General features: G+C 33.1%; 1 protein-coding gene across 3 annotated transcripts in view; it reads right to left on the reverse strand.

The window, feature by feature from the left end:
- Positions 1-394: 394 nt before the first annotated feature.
- Positions 395-19,450, reverse strand: part of LOC144968604 (uncharacterized) — a 21,679-nt gene continuing 2,623 nt past the window's right edge. The window contains exons 2-7 of one of the 3 annotated variants that reach the window (XR_013644612.1): positions 15,785-15,940; positions 14,505-14,619; positions 13,845-13,921; positions 12,268-12,365; positions 11,544-11,644; positions 395-4,622 (exon numbers count right to left, since the gene is read on the reverse strand). Coding sequence is in view for 2 of the 3 variants with exons in the window: in XM_078907107.1 (XP_078763233.1) it covers positions 4,483-4,622; positions 11,544-11,644; positions 13,845-13,921; positions 14,505-14,619; positions 15,785-15,940 (589 nt within the window). In the remaining variant the exon portion in view is untranslated. The remainder of the gene's footprint in view (positions 4,623-11,543; positions 11,645-12,267; positions 12,366-13,844; positions 13,922-14,504; positions 14,620-15,784; positions 15,941-19,450) is intronic. The other 2 variants (XM_078907107.1, XM_078907108.1) reach the window with 2 other exon arrangements.

The raw sequence follows: 19,450 nt of genomic DNA on the forward strand, positions 1-19,450 counted from the left end.
TAGGGAGATAATTTACAAGGAAAAAGATAAATCTACCATGATTTGGTCCAAGCAAAATGCCAAAAGATTCTCATGGATGAGAACAAAATACATTAAAGGGGGGAGGGGGTGTTAAAGCATGTGAGATGTTACTATGATTATTTTCTTTTGACAACGACAATGTTGTTATGGGCCAGGTACTCATTTCATCTGAATACTGTGGGAGAATGTGAGTAAAGGGTATATTCCAAGGACTAAATTTTGCATCGCCCAGAGTAGGACTTGAATAAGAGACCCCTGGTCTGTAAGTGAGCATCATCTCACTACACAAAACGACCCAAGAAAAGGAATAAATTTCAAGTAAGAATCTGGACACTCCAATCCTCTGCAATTTTGACATAAACAACATCTGGTATTTTTTTATATCATCATAATTCTTTTATTTTCTTTTTACATAATATAATCAAATTAAGATGTTACACAACCATCCAGGAAGATTAGAAGGACAAAGAAACATTGGGACGGTAAGTGGATAGAGAGATGATTTTTTTTTTCTGAGTTTTACGGTAATTGCAACACTGTTAGGACATTGCTGAACTGGTTAAAAGGAAGGTTGGGGGTCGCTATAGCTCAGCTGGTCGGGCACTTGCTTCACACAGAAAAGGATTGAGATCTATCTCGGGCGAAGCCAGATTTTTTTTACCCACTTGTCAACCCATAAGCCATAAGTGATTGGGTAGCTAGGTCTGTACTGTAAGATCTGGACTAGAACCTATCCAAAGGGTAGCAAGAAATTGTTATTGACATTTCACGCTATAGAAACAGGGATAATCTCCAACTCCATGGGCCTAATGGCCTGAAGGACTACGTACTTAAAAGGAAGGTGACCGCTATGCCAACCGTGGGAGTTCAGAGGACCCCATCCAGGTCAGAAAGATGAAAGAGGCCTATCATGGCCCAGACCGAGGAAGACGGCCCAAAACAGGTAAATTGGAAGAGCATAGTTGCGAACTTATATCCCTACAGGAATAAAGAGGATTAAGTTAATAAGTCCCCTCTTTTTACTCCATGGAGAGGTGTAACAACAGTATTTAGCAGTACATCTAGTTTATCATATTTAAGTCCCATGTGTCAACAGCATCCTCATTGACATCTGATGAAATTTCAGGGCCAACATCTATGTATCAACAAATGTTGCCTTGGTGATTTGATGAAAACGGACTATGTGTGACCGACTGACTCAAAGAGGTATTTTATCAGGGTGGTTTAGAAATTAAAAATGGATTCTATGGTCTAAAGAATGAAAAAATAAAATAGTCATAGAGAGCCATATGGCCCACGGAACTAGCTTTTATCCAAGTTTCTATAGCATGAAACGGACATTAGTAATTGTTTGCTGCTATCCATTGGATAGGACAATAGTCTATCGAATTATTAGACCCAGCTATCCAATCACTGCTGGGTGGAAAGAGGGTGTTCAAAAAAAAAATTCCGACTTCATCCAGGATCAATCTCAGTCCCTTTACGTATGAAGCGAGTGCCCGACCAACTGATTTATAGGGATCCCCACCAAAATATGAAAATTTTATTCAATTCTTTATTTATTTTTCTTTTAAGAGAACAGACATAGTTACTTAAAGTCACAAAAGTTAAAACTTCACATATCTGGTAATCTAGAATTAAAATCACTTTCGAATACCTGGCTCACCCTGACATAATACCATTTGAGCTGATCGGTCAAATTTCCTAATATAATTTTTTTTTTTTCAAATTTAAAATCAGACCACAACAACAAAGTTAACATCATGTCAGGGTAAGCCATATGCTGAAATTAAATGAATAGTAAAATAATGAGTCACTTGGGTTAAGTGACTAGAATCATGTAAGTGCGTAAGATGTGATTTTGAGAAAAACATTTTTTTAAACTGCAGATTTTGCGAGTAACATAAGAGTTTAGATCACATGGCTATTCTTGCCAAATAAAAGGATTGTGGTTAGTCTCTTTTGGTCACAAGAGTCGGGGAGGAGTTGGGTTTTAATATAAGCTAAAAAATTTATTTTAACACCAAGGGTGCTTCCACATTTAGAGTTAGAGTCGGACAGATGCCCTCAATATGCTTTATAAAGAAGAGTGAAACATTTTCTTTAACTTCGAAAGTCTAAATTTTGATGTTTCTAATCAATTTTTATAGCTTCATGACGACCTACTAATATCAGTGACAGCTGTAAGGTCTTTTAAAAAATCTCCCAGAACCATCAACCACAAAAAGAGACTACCATCTGATTTCTTATCTTTCAAAATAAAATAAAAAAGACCTAATAAAGGTCTGAACAAAACCAAACGATCTCAATCTATATCAAGAACAGAAAACAAGAATGGATTGATTTAGCAATCTCTGGTCAAGGAGGCCTATGCTTCCCAACCCTGAGAAAAATTCCACCCAAAGCTTGACAACTTAAAAATTAAGAAAAAAAACTATCATCAATAACAATAACATGTAACTCTTGTGATCTTTTTTCTGACAAGATCCTCAAAAATATTAATTCATCATTGTTACCAGATCATGTAAACATAATAAGAATGAGAAAATATACGTCTAAAAAAATTCTTTCAGATTTACAAATAAAAGCTTTTTCACACAATGTTGTTAAATGTGCTTAAGATCTTTTAAAGCTTCTCAAATCAACAGGATATGAAATGGACGGATGGATGGATAGATAGAAAGATAGATTTCTTTAATAGATAGATATATTTTTTATAGATAGATGGATGGATAGATAGATAGATAAATGGATGGATAGATAGATGGGTGGATAAATGGATGAATAGATAGACAGATATGCAGGTAGACATATAGATAGTAGACGTTTCCCATCCACCACCTTTTTGTAACACATCATGTAGCACTCTTAGAATATTCGTCACTACGTTTTGCTAAGTACACATTCACAGCTGTTGAATTTGGTTGATTAAAATTCTGAAAATTCAGAAGAAAAAAATCATTCGAATTGGGTAATGTGTGTAAAGTGCAAAGTTTTCAGGCAATTGTTTTATCATACTGGTCTATAAATAGCAACATATATTGCAATTACCATTTTGTTTTAAATTACATACTGTAGGTACTTACTTAAGAGTATTATGACTGGTCTGCTAACTTCGGAGGAGTTGGATGAGTTAAAATACGATAATAACGTATCCAAATTGGCATAATATTCTTCAATTGTTATCAAAATGTGATTATTATGTATTAATATCAAATTTTTATACACACATTTGCGAACGTAACTAAACATTTTATTTAAACAGGAAAAAAACATTACTTTAATCTAGTCAATGTCATAGAGAATTGTGGCGACATTTTTTATAGACCACTGAAAATGATAATCTTACTGAATTTCATCCTCTTGCTACTGTGTCCTTTTAGGATGACACATTGGTGGTGAAACTTTCCTAATTTGAATAATCTCGACTATAATATTGGACAATGACTTTGATGAGTTGAGTGATGTGGTTTTCTTCAGAAACAAGCTCATGGTCAAAGAAATGTTAATGAAGAGAGGGAAATAGAAATTCTATTTTGTCTTTTAAATGCTGCACAACCATTGTCTCAATTCTTAAATCAATTAATTGTGTGTGAGGCAGACGATGCATTTCGTTGAAATGAGGTACAAATAACCGTAACACTTTTTCAGAGGCAATAATTATTTATACAAGACCCGGGGATGGCACAATCAAGCCCCCCAAATTCCTCCTGCTGAGAAAAGCGAATTGTGGATCAGAATAACCACAATCAACTATTGTTAGGGCAGCCTTGCAATCACAACACTTCACCCAGGCCTGAACCGTCCGGCATACAAAACCTACTGTGTAAACAATACATGACATTCTCCAGTCAATGTCTGCAATGTTGAATATTTTTTCAAGACTGTCAGCCACCACACGGAACTCATCATCAAAGTCATCATGTAGCTCAGACGGTTGACTTAATGTTGTGATTTTACGCAATGGGAAGCCTAATTGCACCTCTCTCGTTTCATTTAACTGGATGGTGTTCCCGTTATCTGACGCTTGAACGTCATTTTGTATGCTTTAAATTGCTCAGCCGACGGACTATTATTCCAACCACCACATTGGCGAATCTTATGTGAAATACATTCCATGAAAGGAATAATATGTGAGGCGATGGTGAACAGGGCGGGGGTTGAATTATTCCACATTGGGCTTTAAATAGCGAATCCATCTGCTCTGGCAATTACACTGAGAATGACCCATAAATAAAGCCAAACAGGACATAATTACTTAAATTCTTATTGCGCGCTACTGCACGCGCAGGTAATCACTAGGCATGCCCGCTGCTTTCTAACCTCTTCATCGCGGCGGTGCCATGTACCTGCGAGAGCCACTTTTTCGGAACTATTTACTATGGGAGTCCAAGTTCTAGTCCTTCCGATTTCTATGCTCATTACTGATAAAAAGGAGTAAGGTTTTCATTGACATCAGACTCATTCAATAGATTTGCTTGTTGTAACACAGACATCATTTAGAATCAAACACCTGTCTTGACGATGGAAGCTGACAGAAAGTTGTGCTTTGTTGTTTAGTATGAAGGAAAGTTTTGAATATGCTTCATCTTTTTTTGGACCTGAAACATTCAAAAGGTAAAATTTATTAATATTAATTTCATAATCTTCTGTAGTCTACATGTATTGTTTTATATATCAATACACTAGCAAAGCCATTCCACTCTGATGCAAAACTAATCCTTGTCATGTATATGCAATACTCTGCAATACTCTGAATCTGTATAAATTCATTAAATACACATACATGTAAATAAAGAAATCAATAAGCCTTGCAAAAACAAATGAACAGAAACATTTGTGATGGTTAGTAAACATTCTTTTAACAACCATTCATTTCCATTACAGAGGCTTAGTTGACTCAGGATGTGTAAAAGAATTGTTTGTCTACCAACTTTCAGATCTAAACAATGGGGTGGCAGGAGAAATTCGACTGGATAGTCAACGACATTGGCTGCACAACAGTATCCAAAGAGTAAGCAAGAATGATGATGAGACAGTAAACGTTTATATATCATCAACTTGTCAAGACTAACTGGACTTTAAAAATCGGCAAAGGAAATTTGTCCAAACAAAAGATATGGTGCAGAGGGGATGTATCACCAACACTTATATGAACATGGCACCAAAGTCTGGTTATTCTTTGCTATATAACACCAGTATATTGACATACCAGAATACAGTTATATCAACATAGCAATCGATCTGTTTCTATCTATTATTCTGTCTTTAAAAATAAACAAGAATACAGTTCATAATTGGCTAATAATATTCTACTATGAGGTAAAATAACAGCTTATAAGAGAGAGTTTATTCAATCTTAGGCTTTCGCCAATAAATCAACAATTTGATGCCAACATACATGAAAGTGGAAAAAAAAAAAAGGTAAATGGAACCAAAAAATAAACTGATACACCACACAAAAATACAACAATCGTAATAACATCAATAAGTTCAATAATAATAAATAATAATAATAATAATAATAATAATAATAATAATAATAATAATAATAATAATAATAATAATAATAATAATAATAATAATAATAATAATAATAATAATGATAATAATAATAATAATAATAATAGTAATAATAATAATAATAATAATAATAATAATAATAATAATAATAATAATAATAATATTTTTTTGTTTGTTTGTTGCTTTAGGTCTCTTCCAACACAATTGAGGTTATATGAGAGACCGCTGAAACAAAAAAACAAGCAATCTAACAAAAATAGTACAAATGTAAATCAAAATCATAACCTAAAAATATCATAAGCTAAATTACAAATAACCAAGAAAAAACAGGCAGAAGATTTACAGAAAAAAAAATATCCCCTGTCAAAAATACAATCACAAACCAAAGAAGCAGGATAGGCTAGTAAAGAGAAGAAGAAACGACATCACTATCGGATCGTACACCCATGCGAACATCATAGGTATATGATTCAAGGGTGATGCTCCCATCCAACCACCCGCAAATAATAATAATAATAATAATAATAATAATAATAATAATAATAATAATAATAATAATAATAATAATAACAATAATAATAATAATAAGAGAAGAAGAAGAAGAAGAAGAAGAAGAAGAAGAAGAAGAAGAAGAAGAAGAAGAAGAAGAAGAAGAAGAAGAAGAACAACAACAACAACACAACAATATCAATAATAATAACAATAATAATATTACCATCATCCTTACACCCCAATAATCACCGTTACCACCACCACCACCATTACCATTATCACTACCACTATCACCATCACTTTTACATTTCCAATCAGTTTTTCTCATTAAAAAAAAAAAAAAATAAATAAATAAATAAAAAATAATAATAATAAATAATAATAATAATAATAATAATAATAATAATAATAATAATAATAATAATAATAATAATAATAATAATAATAATAATAATAATAATAATAATAATAAAATATTGATACCCATCACAACAGACATCCTCACTACCACGAAAATTCCCGTAGTACTACGGCTAAATCCCGGGCTGGATATAATAAAGGTTTTTAATTAAATGTCATTTCTTGAAAACGAAGTTCTGGTGCCAGAGCTATCACATAGAGTTAATATTTTTCCCCACGCATTATAAGGACAAACTGGTGGTTTTTAAGGGTAGTTAAAATGTCTACGATGTTATTTACCCTGAAAACTACTTATTACATTTTCCTATTTCAAGTAGGCAGGTCTGCCATGATAAGTATCAGTTCCATAGTCAAAACAAGACAAACAAAAATAACTTTTATTTTAATCAATAATCCATACAGTTTGATGACAACAGACATGAAAGTGAGGAAAAAAGGTAAATGAAACCAAAGCATAAAATGATACCATAAATAATCATAAAAATACAACATTGTAATACTACCAATACTTACAATAATAGTAATAATAATAATAATAATAATAATAATAATAATAATAATAATAATAATAATAATAATAATAATAATTGTAAAAATAATAGAAGCGCCGCAGCAATATATCTAGTATTGTATTTGTAAATGGGGACCACGCTTATATCTCATTCGTTGACAATTAAGAAGATAGGGATTATATCATGGTAATTCTGTTTTGGATAATAAATTTATTGACTTTTAGTAATACTAGGTGATCCAAAATGCTTTGGTCTGGGTGATCTTTATCTTCGGGGAAATTCCAACATAATCAATAGCCCACCACTTATTTAACACATTTCTATCGTTGATTAAAGTTATAGAAGAATGGGATTTTGCGAACATTGCCTAGAAGTTACAGACATATTAGTTTAACGTATTGTTTGGTAGAATTACAGAATTAATTCCCAGGGACAAATAATTGAATCTTTTAGAATATCACAAACATTTAAGTAATTTTCCGTACTGATATAGTCTAGAGCGAACAAGCTTGCGTACTTCAATTATTCCATGTCAAGGGTCGGTTTCTGTGTTTTTAAGAATTTTACGTTTGTGACGCATTGAAAGAACAGAAAATGTATAAGGTAGTCTAAAAGGATACTTTTCTCAAAGGCACCAGAGGATAAATAAGGCAAAGGTAAATGGTGCGGATAGGGCACCAAGAGCACCCCTCGGTGTACTTAGATTGAAATCGCTTAGAAGTCAAAGATACAAGCAAAGGGTCCTAACAAGTGAAATACAACACTTCTTTTACAAATCACATCAAAACAGAAGAAACAAGAAAAAAAAAAAAAATTATATATATATCAAGGACAACTATACTAAAAGGACAATCATATGGAATCTTCAGGCAACGCTAGTCGGGGCCAACAAAAAATAGAGAAAATTTACACCAAAATAACAGCAGGGGCATTATTATATGGCAAGATCTACCTTTTTAGAGAGTGATTGTGAATTCTGGGTCCAAAAAAATATTTATTGATTATTATTATCAGCAGTGAATAAGAGTAGCCAAGAAACGGAAAGGATGAGTAGTTAGATATTCTAAAAACTGACCTTATAGTGATTGATTCAGGATGATTTCTTTAGAAGCTTGATTAATGAATGTACATGTAAAATGATGATGAAGATGAAAGTGAACAATTAGATGAAGGGGAAAGGAGATGTAAAATATCAACAAAGGGAGGTAATCTGCGGAGGATGATCCCAAGAAAAAGATGAATACCAAAATATCTACTAAGGGATACAATAGTCGGATTTTTAATAAGGGGCGCACCTTTGTCTTCTTTTTCTCAGCTGTTCACAATGTACAGCTGCTGCAAAAATTTGTATGAACCTCTGGATCATTTTGTCCTAGTAAAATATATTTTTTCACGAATTTTAAAACAATAGGAAAGAATTTCACTTATCACAGCTATATTAAAATCTATAACTAGTAAGTATTGGAATCTAAATATGATTATAGTGTCAAAAATATGATTTTCGGCTTATCCATTTTGAAAGAATTTGTTAAAATGGAATGTTCGGTTAATTGAAACTTATATGATGTTCGTACAGAATTATTACGCAATTATTATTGGTACTTACCACTTTTCAAAGATTCTGGTTCGATAAATTAGCCAAAGATCTATCTAGATAGTTATTAAAAGCAATTGAAAGCAGATTCGTACTTTCGATTTTAAAAAATGAAAACAAACCCAATCACTCAATTTGTAAGAGGGCGTCATAAAAAATGGTTCATACTTTCCAGTAAAATTGTTGATAGTTCACTACTTTTTATATATTTTCATATCATTCAAGATATAAGAAATATTATTTAAAACTTATGGTCGCCAATTAACCAATTTCTTATAAAGTACCGAAATTATAAGAACAGAATCAATTATTGCGCATTCAAGGAAATCGTACCAAGGCAGAAAAGTAGTAGTTTTGCTTGAATTCGTTATCCAACCAATGGCCCCCACTAGCGGGGGCTGAATATTTCACATGTCGATCCTTTCCAGTATAGTAATCCTTGATATATATTTATATATATATATATATATATATATATATATATGGTTATATACACTGGTTATGATATCAGTGCTGATAATAACAACAACAACAACAACAGCAACAATAATAATAATAATATTAATAATAATAATAATAATAATAATAATAATAATAATAATAATAATAATAATAATAATAATAATAATAATAATAATAATAATAATAACAATAAGCCAATTGTGCAATCGCAACTAATCTTTATCATGGTAAACTATAATACAATATTTTAACATCAATGCCCAATTCCCCCCACCCCACTTTCTCACACAAATACACACTCACACACACACACACACACACACATACTTAATATATATATATAATATATATATATATAATATATATATATATATATATATATATATATATATATATATATATATATATATATATATATATATATATATATATATATGTAGGACTAACAGAAAATAATTTCAAAACAAGATACAACCTCCATACCTCAACATTTAGAAACACTAACAAAAAAACATCCACAAAACTCAGCGAACATATTTGGAAATTAAAAGACAACAAACTAGACCACAACATTTCATGGAAAATTTTATCTAAAGCAACAGGATACACACCAACATCAAAACAATGTAGCTTATGCCTGGAAGAGAAATATACTATAATCAAACACCCTCATGAAGCCACACTCAACATGAAAAGTGAGATATACGGAAAGTGTCCCCATCGGCGTAAATTCTTGTTAAGCAACTTCAAAGCGGAACCACTTCAAGAAACAACAACAGTCAACAAAACAACTCAGTCCTGACGATGGCAAATTAAGCTTGAAACATTAATGTAGACTGTCTCAAACATTGTGGTAAATATTTTAAATAATAATAATAATAATATATATATATATATATATATATATATATATATATATATATATATATATATATATAAACATGTCATATTTTGTATAATAGACCACATCTTAGTATCAGAACTGCAGTTACTAAACAGACAAAAACAAATGAAAACAAACAAACAATCGCATTATTCCCTCTATCATCAATTTTAATAAGTTTTCCTTGCCGTGGAAACCACAATTATACTTGTAAATATTTCTTGTGTTCGATCTGTACCTTAAAACAAAGTCTACCTAAATCACCTTGCTGTCTACTGTCTCTGCATGTCAAAAAATTGATAAATTCAAACATACTTGGTCTATTTTTCAGTTTTTCCGGCAGGCAATTTCTTCTCTCATGCGTATACCTCGAACATTCAATTAGACAATGGTATTCGTCTTCTATTACGTCACAAGTAGGACATTTACGATCATTTCTATCTACTTTTCTTGTGCCCCATCTACCCCTTTCTATATAAAACAAATGAGAACTCAATCTGATTTTTGAGATGGCAACTCTGTAAGATTTATTACACAATTTCATATATGGTTCTAACTCAAAGGTGTCTTTAATGTGTTTATACAGCCGTCCAGACGTCGTCATCGACATCTCAGCGTGCCACTCTTGTAGAAACATGTCATCCAAGCATTGTTTTAAAACCGCCAGAAAGTAATTTTCATTTTTCACATTTTGTTTAACCCAATAATGGCCCATTCCGCTCCTATCCAGCAACTGCTTCACCAGGCTTACCCAAGTTGTTGGTTTGGTTCATTAATATTCAATTGCACAAGTTCTTTGTATACTGCATGAGTGAATGAGCAATCATTACTTCCTGGGCGAATAAGTTTCAACCAATACTTAATAACTTTCATTTTTCTTTCAATATGCAAAGGATACACCCCCAATTCCCCATAAACAAAACAGTTTGGTGTGCTGTGCTTAACACATAGAATGGATTTAAGAAAACCGAGGTGAAATCTTTCAATTGGATCAGCTCTTCTTAAACCCCATATTTCTGCCCCATAATTCAGTATTGGTAAGATGGTACTATTGAACAGTTTCATTTGCATCTGAGGTAAAATTTCTGTGTTAGTGTTAAAATACTTTCTAAGTGAAAATAGTGCTCTTCTGCTGAGTTTGTTACTTCTTGTGTACATTTGTAAGAGATCCCGATGCGCTAAAATGACAGCCTAGATACTTGAATGACGAGATTACTTCAATACTTTTACCCTGATATGACCATTTGTCTTGTTGCCCAGTTTTCCCTCCCTTTTTAAATACTACGATTTTTGTTTTACTGATATTTACCTTTATTCCCCATTGCATGCAATATTCTTGTAAAGAGTCTAAACCGTTCTGCAAACCCTCTTTTGTTTCACTGATTATTGCCATATCGTCTGCAAACATGAGCAATTTAATTGTAATATCCTGTATTTGTAATCCAATGACAATGTAAGATTATTTTCTGTCATCACACTACCTACCACAAAGACAGCAATAACGACCCCTGATACTCAAGGAACGTGGAAGGTCCTCATCCAGATATTTACATTCATGACAAAATGGAAAGATATAATGAGTATTTGATTTTCAGATATCTAAATTTGGGACTAAAGTACAAAATAAAAAAATTACCTTCATAAATTGCAGATTCATAATCAAACTGTTTCAAAACAGTTTGCATAGATTTAATTCTTGATGGAGCGGTTAAGAGGACATTGCATCTACCAGTCTCGCTGAAATGGTTATGGCATAAAATAGATATTATGTCATTTTCAACTTGCCAGGCACAGTGTTAGACTTTTCTCAATAATCTATTTCTAATATTGATGACCCTACTCAGATACTCTCATTGCTCTGAAATGACACTAACCTAACACTAACCCCCTACCTCCCATCACAATTGGTGCAAGAATTAGAATACTTTCCCTCAACATTGAAAGGATTTCCATGGCCAAATGTAAATACCTGACATACTTCCTAAAGAAACACAATGTTGATGTATTACTTCTCCAGGAAACACATCTAGACAATAAAGCTGCACCCTCAAGATACACTTTCAATGGCTACTCTGTCATCAACCAACAAAACCATAAACAATACAGCATTATCACATACGCAAGAGCAGCAGAATAAATATTGGACCTTGGAGATCTCACAGAACAAAATGAAACACAGAAATCTACTATCAATTTCGGTGACACATTGATAACAAACATTTATAAATCCCCAAATCAAAAATGGATGTCCCCTCCAAAAACTAATATTCATGATCTGTCCATTATCTTGGGAGATTTTTTAATGTTATTCTAGGAAGAGAGAAAAGCAAAACAAGAACGATAAAGAACGGTGTACTCACACTGTTCAACATCTACATCAGTGTCAGTGACATACCTGCCAGCCAATCACTTCAACTGGGCTAGCAGACGACTGGGTATTGGTTCATCAATCAAGAGACTGGAAAGAATAAGAAAAGACGCTCAGTGAAGAAACATCAAAGCTAAAGGAAAATAATCTACCAATGGTATTTGAAGATGAACACTACAAAATCTGTGTCCACAACATTCCATTTGAACAAGAGACAAGCCACTAAAACCCTTATAATTTTAGTTGACGGAAATATCCTGCCAGTGGACAGAAATCCCAAATACCTTGGTGTCACCCTCGCTTAACTACAAAAAAAAAAAATATTATAGAAAGAACCTCAAACAAAATTGCAAAATGAAACTGTCTGCTTAGAAAATTAGCAGGCACCAGCTGGGGAGCAACACAAGTCCTGAGAATGTCAGCAGTAGCACTCTGCTATAGTGCCAGAGAAAACTGCGCCCCTGCTTGGACAAGAAGTCCCCACACGAAAACTCTCAACATAAAGTTCATGTGCATAATAACTGGATGCCTCAAATCAACACTAACACCTTGGCTCCCATATATAAGTGCAACCAAACCATCAGAACTCAGTTGAGAAGAAGCAACCCAAAAATTAGTCCACAAACTGAAAACCCATACCCTAATTACCCCTTTAAAAACGATCACAAATTAAGCTCCCAGAACATCACGACTCAAATCCAGAAAGCCTTTTTACCATTCAGAACTAAAAAAACGTTGATATTGGGGAAGCCTGGAGGGAATATTGGACAATTACCATGCCCAAGGGAGGTGGGGTAATCAAAGACCCAACAGAACTAATGCCAGGCTTCAGGTAGAACAATCAAAAACAGTGGGTCACATCAAACCCACTACTGACAGGCCACGGCAGGACTGCTGCAAACATGCAACGATGGGGTCAGAGAATGCCAGGTACAGCAGATCACATAATCCTGCATTGTCCTGTGACAAGATTGGTGGGAGATCTGAAGGCTGTCCTAAACTGCGGTAATGAAATTAAAGACTGGCTATAGACTTCCTGCATGGAATGGAGCCATACGCTACGAAACTTGTATCAAGAAGACAATGATGATGATGATGATGACGATGTTGATGGTAATGATGAGGATAACAATGATGGCAATAAGAATTAAATTAAATTGAGCTTTTATATATCGCAATATCCACTAAACATGCTCAAAGCGCTTTACAAGGGGTCCCAGGCCAACAGAAACATTTAGCATTTAGGACGGGACATGACGCCTGATAGGCGATATTACTTTTTTTTTCAGACAGAGACAACGTTGTTAACAGCCAGGTACTCATTTTACACCTGAGTACGGTGAGAGACTGTGTGTAAAGAGCCTTCTCTAAGGACTCAACTATGCACAGAGCGAGGCTCAAACCCAGGACCTTCCGATACGAAAGCGAGTGTCATACCACCAGACCACATAGCCACAATGATATTGATGATGGTGTTGATGATGGATGTGAACTTGACTGTAAATCAATATTTGTCATAGATTTGATGATACAAAACTAACTTTTACTTGATATCATTGGCATACATACTTGTGATTAGCAGTCCATCTGCTTGCATTCGATATAAGAGCCAACAGTTTAGCTAGAGTTCGTTCCACAGATTTATCCTTTGAATCCAAAAAAAAAAGGGGGAGAAGGGGCATCAAACTGTCAATGTATTATCATTAAATCACTTATATTTTAAATGCAGAACTATTAACAAAAACAAAATGAACTGGAGCTTTTATATAGCGTAATTTCCACTAAATGTGCTCAAAGAACTTTACAAAGGAACCCAAGTCAAATGCAACTCTTAATATATATATAGTATTAGACATGACACTTGTGAGGCCCTATTACGATTTGTTCAACAGAGACAACATTGTAACCAGCCAGGTACTCATTTTACATCAAAGTGCTGTGGGAGAATGTGAGTAAAGAGCCTTTTTCAATGACTCGACTTTGCACCACCCAACGTCGACTGTCATACCCGAAGATCACAAACCTGTAAAGTGAGATAGAAAATAAATAATTTCAGAGAAGAATTTCTTTAATTTATCACTTTGATAATCAATGTCTAACCAAAAGGTTTAATATAGAAAATGGAAAGACCACAATACAAAAGAATTCTACAATGAATGATTAGGTAAAGAATTACCAAAATATAACATTAATTAATAAAAGTTCACAAAATGGTATCATTAACTATACCTGCCTCTGGGATGCGTATGAAAGAATATCTTCTACAATAATGTAACTTGGCAATTTCTTCTTCATATGTATGCTTGCAAAGTAAGCTATTAGCTCTGTAGTTTCTTCAAAATATCTGAAAAAGCGAAGTTTGCAACAATAGTAATAAAAAGAACACTAATAATTATTAGAATAAAAACAATATAACTGTTCGTTTAATGCATATAACCCAACCTCATTGTCATACTCGCTAACTGAACAGTTGACACAAAACCCATCTACTGAAAATGATTGCATCTGCTTTAGATTGGATTTGAGGAAACTAATTTGATTTTTCGATAAATAATAATAATAATAATAGAAAAACATTTGATAATAATAATAATAATAATAATAATAATAATAATAATAATAATAAAATAATAATAATAATAATAATAATAATAATAATAATAATAAACAAATAATAATAATAATAATAATAATAATAATAATAATAATAATATAATAATAATAATAATAAAAATAACATAATAATAAAAATAATAATAATAATAATAATAATAATAATAATAATAATAATAATAATAATAATAATAATAATAATAATAATAATAATTGATATATAATAAATAAAAATGATAATAATGAAAAATGATAAAATAATAATAAAATACATGAGATCACTCGAAATAATGAAGAATCAAATAATCATGGATCAACAGGAAGAATTCCATATACATGGGGACTAAAAGCTATGAAAAGAAATTGAACACTGTCCTCTTTACAAATCACAGGTACAACTTTTAGGAGCACATTTGTTCAAGAAAGTGTCGATTTAGGCAATTAGGACAAGAACAAATCTTTCTTGAGTAAGTGACATGACGGCAAGGAAAAATCAAAGATAACATAAGTTGTGTCATGTGACTGGAAAGTAGCATTGCCGCATGAGTGGACTTGACATGGACACTTGACATAAATGGGGAAGCCCCAGAGAGACATGGAGGTAGATCACTGAAGGAAAACGCCAGAAGATGGGATTCAAGACATAAAGGGAGACTACCACCACTACGGAAGACAGAATAACCCAAAGAAGAATACTCTTCGCCCTTTCTAGTTCCATATAGCCAGAGATAGAAATAATCAAAAGTAAGTCATTAATCTTAAACAGAGAGTATAGAGAGTAGATGTGATACAAGGCTAGCTCATAAGAACAAAAAATAAAACAAGATCTATCAGTTTGTAGTTGTAGTGTTTCAGTTATAAAAATAAGACATATTCAATCTTTCTTAGTATCTTACAGCAAATCAACATTCTTCATAATAGAGGGTTCTGGAGATGGCATTCCATGAACTGGTGCTGGTAGTTTCGAGATGGGGTGAGTACAGATGTGAATTACTTTACAACCGTTGGTAGCAGCAGTTACTGCCGCCTGAAAGGCAAATGATGTTTTGTTCCTGAAAAAGAATTATGTTGAATAGAAAAAAACTTACAAATAAAAAAAACGGAATGAAATGATGATATTAGGAATTGCTAGTTGATATTCAATTATATCCAATTCTAAGGAAAGTTATTTATATATATATATATAGATATATATATATATATATATATATATATATATATATATATATATATATATATATATATATATATATATATATATATATATATATATATATTTATATATATATATTCATGAAACCTATCTTAACTTCTATTACGTTCACTTCAAATCATCCTTGAATCAAATATACAAGTAAATCAATATAATTTAAAGATGCAGAGGTAATCCCTCTGTACTAACAAAATTTTCATTTATGACTTAAGTCTGATAGTCTTTTGTTGGCAAGCATCCGGTTCTACTATTGACAAGTACAGTACAAGCAGCTCAATATGAACAGCACTGTTACTCAAAAATCGTTCTAATTAACCAATTCTGCTTGTGACCTGCATTGGAACAGCCTATAAAGACTACAGGTATCTTTTGCAATGGCTACACATTTATAAATAGTAATACAAAGTATCCCTTTGTTTGTCTAGAATGATATTTTCCATTCTTCCCTACATTCAACATTGCATATGTATAGTCACGATGGTAGATGAAAGAGAATGTGTTACCCTATCTTATAACTTCACATTCATATGGAATTTTCTCTACACCCATAACTAGAAAAGCAGTCAAATAAATCAAGGACACCTGAATCATATTTCAGAATAATCCACAACATATTGTGATTTGATGATTAAACAATTTTAATTAATGCTGCATGTTCCGTCAAAAAAGCAAATCAATCGTTGCATCAATACCTGCGTTCTCCTTAATCATTTGTTACTCATCAAAAAGGTAAACTGAGAAAGTATAAAATATTACCATGTTTAAGGGAATGGGTAGTTATAGATTCAATGCTGTTGTTAATTAATAAACAATTTGCTCATTTCAAGATACGAGATGACAAAATTCTTGTTCCTTTCAATAGGAATGTTCATGTTATTGATTATTTGAGAAAAAATTATTCTTACAATATTTTCTGATACTGGCTTTGATTTTACTTAACTTATAACGCTTATTGCTATTTTGGCTTCTAAATTGTTCTGTTCGTTTTAAATTGAGAAATGGCTGCCTCTATTCTCACCCCCCGGGATGAGAATAGAAAAGCGATCGAGCTCTCACTCCCGGGATGAGAATAGAGGTAGTTGCCCCTTCTCGCTATTCTCACCCCTGTAACCAACAGGTAGGGAGGGTAGCCTAGCCTAGCCGCCGTCCCTTCTCGCTATTCTCACCCCTGTTAACCAACAGGTAGGGAGGGTAGCCTCGCTTAGCCGCCGTCCCGTCTCGCTATTCTAGCAACCCCCCCCCCCCCCCCCCCCTTCCTCACTACTCTCACCTGATCATCAAATCTCTCCTGGTACTGGACGTAAGGAGGGTGAACATGTATGTTGTGCATTTAAAATGTAGACTGGCTGGCTTGAAGCGAAATGGATTCGCCCAATTTCTAAGAATTGGACTTTTCCTTTTATGGGCATATTATTATTTTGTGTTGACTTAGCTGTCTCAATTTCTCCCTACGTTAGGTATTGTAACTTGTTTATATTTTCTCGCTCTCTCCCTCCCCCTACCCCAAACTCTATATCTCTACATCTTTTATATTGTTTGTATTTCCTTTCTCTCGTCCACTCAATATTTCATATATCTCTCTCGCCCTCTCCCCATCCCCCTCTCTTTATCCCTCTCTTTCTCTATTTTAATTTGCTGGTATTTTCTTCTTCTCTTTCTCCTCCACTTTCTATTTCGTCTCCCCCCCCCCCCCCCCACTTCTCTTTCTTTCTCTCCCCTGTCTCAATTTATATCTCTCTTTCTTACCACTCTGTCGTTAATTTTTCCAATATCAACAACCATATCTTTCAAATATTGATGCTATGTGTGTAGTTTAAAAAAAAACTCATAACATCTACCAGTCAGATATAATATATCACATGGGTTCAAGAGTGCCGGCTACAGATTGGATTACCGAAAAAAATGTCGCCGGCTTTTTGCGATTTGGATTTGATTGATTTTTTTTTTTATTGTGCAACTTGTGACAAGAAACTTAACAAATTACTGCATTACAACCTTTGGATTAAACATACAACAATTGTGGACTACTATTATGAAGACTAGATGAATCTTGCAGGCTTTTTCAGATTATATGTCTGGTCATAAGTCGACTTGCAGGCTTTTTGAGGTCCAGTTGCTTGCACCATTGTTATCAAGTTATCAAGGCACGAAACCTTGTGTAATGTTAAATGTTGATTAACACAATTCGGTAAGACCTTATTATAAAAATGATAGCTAAAAACAATTACAAAGAGCTGGGTGACGTCAATTTTGTTCCTTCTATAGCAGAAATTTATCAAGATAACGCATATTTGACCATAGAAGTAGACTTAGAATTGAAAAATCTACAAGATTGCCAAGTTTCATATGAGATAAAGTTTCTTCTTCTTATTATTATTATCATTATCATCGTCGTCATCATTATTATCATTATCATTATTAGTAGTAGTAGTACCCTGGCTGTTGGTTAGGTAATAGTAATACGGGATGAGAATAGCGAGAAGGGGTGGCAGCTAGGCTAGGCTACCTACCCTCAGGGACGGCTGGTAATAATGGGCAGGGTGGGCAAATACCAGCCTGTTTTTTCAAGTTATATGCCGTATTACCAGGTCCGAAATAATCTAATTTAAATTAGATAATTTCAAAAGTTACTACTTAAACTTTATACTTCGTACTGAAATCAATTTGTGTGTATTTTTAATAGATTGCGAATCACCATGCATCCCGTAATGCATAAACCAGGATACGCTCCTGTTCTTTTTTATCACCCCCCCCCCCCCCCCCCCCCCCAGCCACTTCACTCCGCCCACATCGTCATCTCATCGTTACGTCGCCTGACGGTGAACTAACTCCGATTTTTGCTGTCTGGCCTCTCTAGTACTAGGTCGGGCTAATTCAAATGAGCCCACCTTATTAACCAGTGAAAACTAAATAGAGATTTTGGCAAACGAACTTTTTCTTATTTATTGCCTTACTTGTGCTGGTACCTACCATTGATGTAATGACTTTGGGAATGTTCCAGTATTGAATTAAATTTATTAATTTACTAATTTTATATCAATTTAGTATTAATTTGTGTTGTTTTTATATATTTGTTTATCCATTTAAACTTTTCTTTTTTTCTCGTTTTCTTTAGTGCTTCTCAAAACTCATTTATTTAAATTGTTTTCTTATTTGTTTTTTGTTGTTGTTATTGTTGTTGTTTTGGGGTTTTTGTTTTGTTTTGTTTTTTAACAAATTAATTTGTTAGTTCTTTTTTTTTTTAATTCTTAAAGTAATTACCACTACAATGTAATTTTATATTGTATTCCGTCTAATAAAACAAAACACTTTTATTCAAAAGTCACGACTAAATAAATATATAAAATAC

Source organism: Berghia stephanieae, chromosome 3, assembly GCF_034508935.2.
Source record: "Berghia stephanieae isolate SIO BIC M18660-M18661 chromosome 3, UCSD_Bste_1.3, whole genome shotgun sequence".
NCBI lineage: Eukaryota > Metazoa > Mollusca > Gastropoda > Nudibranchia > Aeolidiidae > Berghia > Berghia stephanieae.